The sequence below is a fragment of the Maylandia zebra genome, linkage group LG15 (assembly GCF_041146795.1).
Source record: "Maylandia zebra isolate NMK-2024a linkage group LG15, Mzebra_GT3a, whole genome shotgun sequence".
Lineage (NCBI taxonomy): Eukaryota > Metazoa > Chordata > Actinopteri > Cichliformes > Cichlidae > Maylandia > Maylandia zebra.
The window spans coordinates 21,453,958-21,460,986 of NC_135181.1; the positions used below are offsets into that span (position 1 = coordinate 21,453,958).

At 37.2% G+C, this 7,029-nt stretch overlaps 1 protein-coding gene across 1 annotated transcript; it reads left to right on the forward strand.

Annotated features, from left to right (window-relative positions):
* Window positions 1-1,102: 1,102 nt before the first annotated feature.
* gpr31 (G protein-coupled receptor 31) lies at window positions 1,103-6,736 on the forward strand. The gene is made up of 2 exons (XM_004550674.5): window positions 1,103-1,990; window positions 2,201-6,736. Exons 1-2 carry the CDS (start codon window positions 1,454-1,456, stop codon window positions 2,663-2,665), a joined length of 1,002 nt encoding a protein of 333 aa, XP_004550731.1. The 5' UTR covers window positions 1,103-1,453; the 3' UTR covers window positions 2,666-6,736.
* The last annotated feature ends 293 nt before the right edge of the window (window positions 6,737-7,029 follow it).

Below are 7,029 nucleotides of genomic sequence, written 5' to 3' on the forward strand. Positions count from 1 at the left end.
TTCTCAATATATATTATTGTAGGGTTTACCTTACAATATAAAGTACCCTGAGGCGACTGTTGTTGTAATTTGGCGCTGTATAAATAAAATTCAATTGAATTGAATATAATCAAACTAATCAACGTTAGTTAGTTTAAGTACAACGTTACAACTGAATGCTAGTGGACTCAAAAGTGGGCTTGAAAATCTGGAAACAGCAGGTTAACGTCTGACAGGCTACAAATATTGATTAAAAAACATTGATCACGTGGTTTTACAGTATTGCTCTTAATATTTTATAAAAGCAGAAGCATCTACATCTAAGTTCTCTATTGACAGTGTTCTCTCTTTCAAGATACTTTTATCATAAGAACATTATGCCTTAATTTTTTATATGTTTTTAAACAAAAAGAAAAATTAAAGATAGCAAAAGAAAGTTAAAAGACTATTTAAAACTGTCTTTCAGCCAGTCTTGTTAAAATCATGAATAGTATTGTTTTCACAATGACCCTGGAGGGAGAATCTAACTCTTTAGAGATGCTTGGACTTGCTGAAGCAGTGAAGGCATGCAGAGCAAAGTGAGGCCTAAGGCCAATACACCCCCCACCCACCCCCACCCCGTGTTTTTCCCCAAACATCCCCAAGCAGCATTTTTAGCATCTGCATAAGAGGCCTGCACTTTTAAAAGTGATACAAACGCAAAAATCTCTGAGCTGAGATGCTTGACAGCTGTCATTCTAGATAAACTAAGTGACACAGTAGCTTGGCAAAGGCAAGATGGTTAATTCTTTCTCAAAAACCTGAAATGTTCCCACAATGTTTCCCCATACCGCTGTCACGCTGTCAAAAGTCAAGCTGGTGCTATCAGTGCTTGTTTTAACTTGGTTACACAGACCTTGTCAGGGCTTAACGAGGCTACACAGAAAGTTTGTTTACATGCCATGATTAAAAAACAAAGGTGCTTTTGCTTCGTAGTTAGATGTTTGAATTGTTTGTATTCTATATTCTATATCTATTTTACAAGTGAGTTTTGGTCTATGTAAGTCCCGTTGGTCTAACAGTGCAATAACAGCTGGTGACTCACCCCCTCATGCAATAAGGAGGAGCTACAAACTGGGGGCAGAGCAGCAGTACAAAAGAGATGCCTACTGTACCTGCACACTGACTTACTTCCAGATTTAACTGGAACTGGTACTGACTTTCGCCTGAAAGGACATAAAGTAGCAATGACTCAAGGACTGAAAGAAGAAACCTAAAGTTTTAAAAAGGACCAAAACTAAAGACACCGAGGAAACCTGCTTGACAGGATTTCTTCTGTTTTGATTGCAGGATGGAACTCGATCTTTGAAGTGATTTCCTCTTCACTTTAGAGACAATGCTTTGCTCTATGCTTCCAGGGTAGAATCTGTTTCTGTTTTCAAGCTTGGAATTAATATTTGCTGACCCCCAGGCAATTTGTTTTTTGACTGCTAAAATGGAAAGCACCAATGGAACTGAACAACCTCTTGAAGACGATGAAGCTGCCGAGATACAAGTGTACAAGTTCTATGCAGCCGCAATAATTGTGATTTTTATCTTGGCTTTGCCTCTGAATGCATCTGTCATCCACCTCTTTATTTTCAAGCTAAGGTTTTGGAAATCCAGCACAAATAATATCTTCCTCTTCAACCTGGTTTTGGCTGACATCCTCCTGCTGATCTGCTTGCCCATAAAGGCCTATACCTTCATCCAGGGAGTTAGAAATAGTAACAATGACGCTGTCTGCAAAGCCATGCTTTTCATGTTGTTTTTAAACCGTGGAGCTAGCATCGCCTTCCTAACAGCAACTTCCATCCATCGGTATTTTCATGTGGTGCACCCTGGTCGAAAAAGTCCCCTAAAAGCGCTTAAGAAGTCTCCACAGATCTCTGTCCTCATCTGGGTGCTGCTTCTGCCTCTCACCATCCCCACCATGCTCAAAAACTTTGACTGCTCTTACAGCCTCATTAAAGAAAATGCTACCGTGATCAAGGTAATGCTTACTTGTTTCATGCCTTATTCTCTCTTACTGTAGACAACACGTGCATAAATTAAGGTCATTGTGTCTTAATACTTATAACAGTTTAATAAGAGTTTAATTTTGTTTTAAATCTAGGAATCCTCCACAGCAGTCATGCAAAGTGATTTTTAAACAGAGGTTAGACTGCTGACATTCCCTTTTATTTTTATCCCCCTATCTAAGGATGTGGTGGATGGCATCAGAGAGACTGTAATCTTTACTCAGATCCTGATCCCGTTTGTCATCCTGCTCTACTGCACTGTGCGCATCGTCAACCGACTCAGGAAAAAAACAGTCGGGGATAGGACCAAGCTGAAGAGAGCAGTATTTCTGGTCACTGCTGTCATGGTGCTCTTTTCATTCTGTTTCCTCCCCTGCACCATAGCCAGGATGGTTCTGCTTACCATTCGGGTCAAAGATATGCCTGATTACATCGAGCACAAAGCTGTAGTGGCCTTTGATGGCCTCATGGTCCTCTCCTACATAGACTGTCTGCTCGACCCACTTGTCTACTGCTTCTCTAGCACCAAGTTCAAAGCACTTTATCTATCCAATTACTTCCCATTTTTAGTAAAAGAAACTCCACAGGTCAGCTCAACAGGAAAGTCAAACAGAACTACAAATGCTACTGTCATTTCATGTTTATGAAAACAAAGAAGGGAGAGTTCCCATACAGAGTGTGGTTTCACTCTATAGTAGCCGCAGGTTGAAAAAAATGGTTCAATGGTTAAAATGTGTTATGAGGACAAGGCATATATATATTTGAATTCCTACTTTCTTAAGATTTTCAAATATACAGAAGTAAAAAATGAAAAAATATATTAGTTTATCAGCCCTATGGATATAGCACAGGGGTCAAAGTTTGAAATTTCTCTAAGAGAATGCCTCCCAGCCAAAGTATGCACATCTGTTCTTCTGTCAAATTATACCAACACAGCTTTTATCTAAGCCACAACAGTGAAACAAGTTTTTGTTTTTCACACCATCTGTTAGATAACATTTAGGGGATCCTCAGTCTGCAGGTGATTAATACGTCATTTTAAAAGTACATACAGGGAAATTATCATGACATGATCATTTCCAGCTCATAACAGTTCAATATAATAATTATTTTTTATATTCATATTTATTTTGTCTTATACTGGGCCATGTAGCAGACATTCAGGTTATCCACAGTCAGAAGTAAGTCTCGCTCTCAGTCATGTGTCTTCTGATTGGCTTCACATCATCAAATGGTGGAATGGGAAGGATCTACACAATTTTAGGCAGGTGGCTTTAACATTGTGGCTGGTCGGTACTGAACTGTTTGTGATGTGTGAATAGAGATATGTATATATATTCATCCTGAGATTATTTCTAGTAAATGGATTACGGTATGTTGGGAACACCTTGATGATACCACCTTGAAAGCTCTGCTCACAAAGTGCCACGCCCACAAACGACTCTTACAATGTAACACGTGAGTCATACACTCAACCTGAACTAATCTTCACCCTGACTTAGTCCCAGAAATCCCAGCATTTCTATATAAGTCACATGGGTGAAATTACTCACCTTAATGACACCATCAGTAGATGTAGCGCGCCGAGTGAGGGTATGTCTGGTGTAACTGTCTGTCAGTAAATAGACACCTCCCTGATTTAACAACCCTTGGAGGTTCCTAAGGACATTTATTGTCTTTTTCATTTTTAGTTTTAAACCATCTTCACTGTGTTGAGTGGAATATAGCCAAATTTGTCAAAGAATGTTTTTTTTACTTATTTTTTTTAATTGTGGTGTCAATTCATTAAATCAGCCTAAAATGGCTAAGTTACAGCAATCCATCCACCTTAGTCCCTTTGGACAAAAATGTCCACATTGAAACCCATTATAAACGCTATTTTTCACGCCAGAAAAATTACGGTCAAAGGGAGCGTCAGGTTCTCAGCTTAGGTTTCGTTTTGGACTACAGGCCTTAGAGTTGTAATTTTTTTATTTGTCCACCGGGTGGCGCCCTTGCTTCACATTTGACCTCTGCTGGAAAACAGCGGGCTGCTTGGACAGACCTGCCGGAAATGAAGCCTCATCTCCGGCGTGCAGCAGCGGCTTCGCCCGCTGATCAGGCGGACCATTTTTTGGTCCCTAGGACCATGAGAGGGTGCTTTTTTTTTTTAGTCAACAGGAAATGACGTATTTGTTGTCACGTGGTACCGGAAGTGTGCGCTGGAAAAAGGAGTCCGACGCAACATGCCCCGATCATCGTCGCGAGTTAACCCGGGAGAATGCACTCATTTCGGCCTCGACGAGCAGCATTTGCCGCCTGGAGACCATTTTCTGGTTCTGGAAAAAAAAATAAAAGGTGATCGAAATGACTCTTGGTGCCAATCTTTAGTCCATCTAAAGGCCTAATTATAATAACAATCAAATATTACTTCAAATGTTTTTTTGGGAAAATATTTAGTTTTTTAGTTTTTTTTTTAGTTTTTTTGTAATTTAAAGGGTTAAAACAACGAAAATATAATTAAAACTTTATATGAATATTTCAGGGAGAAGTAGTTTTAAAAGACTGACCAATTTAAAGTGAAAAAAAAAATTAATATTTAATATTTTTATTGCACTTTTTGGGCGTGGTCGATAGTGTGCATTTTATGAAATGCGCTCCTGGAAAAAAAATAAAAGGCGATCGAAATGACTCTTGGTGCCAATCTTTAGTCCATCTAAAGGCCTAATTATAATAACAATCAAATATTACTTCAAATGTTTGTTTTTTTAAAAATTGAGTTTTTTTGTTTTTGGGGGCTAAAAAAACAGGGCGCTCATGAAGTAAAACTGGGATTTAAAGGGTTAAAACAACGAAAATATAATTAAAACTTTATATGAATATTTCAGGGAGAAGTAGTTTTAAAAGACTGACCAATTTAAAGTGGAAAAAAATATTAATATATAATATTTTTATTGCACTTTTTGGGGAATGGACATTTATGTCCATTAGGGACCAAGGTGGATGTCTTTTTTAGGGATCTCCAAGGGTAGTCAATAAGCTGGAATCTGGTGAGTCTATGCTCCCTGCTTTCATCTACAATTTAAATCGTCTGTGGGTTAACAATGAGTCACTGCAAGGTACAAACACTTATGCACTTATTTGGAATAGCAGTATTTGTTATAGTTCTTTGTCGTAAGAAAATAATGAATAACTACAAGTGTAATAACTGAGTTAAATAATTCTTTTGAGTTATGGGTAAAAAACAAACTGAGGACATTGATACATAAGCTAAGGCAAAAATGTAAATAATAAGGAGACAGAGTTAGAAGCAATAAATATTAGCACCCTGCAGTGATTACTTTGTTTACTTGTCTGAAAGTTGTGTAAATGTGACATTTTGAAAATATTATTTGTTTATCTGTGACCCTAATGAATTCAGCTGCAAAGTCAATATGCTTCATTCTTGTGTTACCATATCATTCAATCTGCATTTTACATTTAAAAAGTACATTTAGAAATCCACACTAAAAAAATGGCCTTTTGATGGATGACTACACACTCTGGACATAAAGAAAAGAGAGTAAAAGAGTAGGAGGGAGTCCTTACCTTCCTTGAAAGGAATCTTTGCAGAGTCCTTATTATTTATTTCTGGCCTTTTGAACCAGATGGTTAAAAAACATTATTACCACCCTGCTAGCTTTCCTTTTGGGGCTGCCAATATTTGGGTTTTTTGGTATGCAGGAAAAAACAACAACATAATTCTCCCCATCAGCACAAATATGAATACAACCGTGCCTTTTTTGTGGATAAGAATTACATTATATTATTCAGACTTAAATCACTTCACAAAAAGTGACACTTATTGTTTTCTTAGAAATTCCGAATGTTTTCATACCCTAGATATATTGTAGCAGTAAATTAAGTTGTGAAAAAGACTAACACAAGTTGGCATTTTATATTTTTGTTTGCATGAGGCATTTTGTAAATATTTTGTGTATTTTTACTTCTGCACCAACATGTTAATCTTCATTTTCTGCTGATGGCACATCAGAAATTTTGGTGTACATGTATATGTGGATATATGTTAATATATTTGCATACAACAGCTAATTAAATTAACAAAAAGAAAACATTTCCATGATGTTCAGATGTGGGTGAAAACACATTCAGGCCAAAATACAGCTCCTCTATGGGGTTATGAGTGAATGTCACTGTTGTGACAAGTGGCTCTATTAATTAATTAATGAGGTAAAAAGTGTCAAAAAATTGCTGGTTCCACTCTTAACGGAGAGCTAAAAGCCTTTCAGTGTATATTTGTGACTGAAAATGATGGCACGGATGGAAAACTTCTGGAAGGCTTTAGGAACCACAAAAGACGACTGTAATGTATCTAATGGTGAACTTTAAACTCAATCTGCCAAAATGATTCATAATTATTACCATTAAAACTTTTTCTTGGCCGTTTTGTCTCTTCTTGCACAAATACGTTTGAATTTAGACTCAAGAAAAGAAGAGAGACAGATCAAGGGTTGCTGGGATACAAGCAGTCAAACATGTGGTTATGGCGTGTTGACACATGTAAAAAGACCAGTTCTGACAAGTTTTGGCAGACATCAAATTAGAACACATTACGTAGCTTTTACTGACAGAGATGACACTGGGATTTCTAAAGAATGTGAGACCATGTAAAGAAATAAGATAAGAAGAGACTGTATCTGAGGGAAAAACATGACATTGAGATTTTAGACAGAAAAGGGAGAAATATGCCATTTACTGTATATAACTACATACATTAATATTTTTTCAAATATAAATTTTGTTTTAAAAAAATAGTTCATTTTTTCCTTTCATGTGACATGAAAACACTTTTTTTTATTTTTGCGGCCAACATGTTGTCAAACTAATGACTGAGAGGGAAAAGAAGTTGTCTCATTTTAACTGTTAGCAGTAGTTTGCACACCACGGCAGGTACTCCTAAATGTAAGTAGCCTCTCAGTAGGTCAGTGCACTCAGCTTAGCCACAAAAAAATGCTCGTTATTGATTCATGGA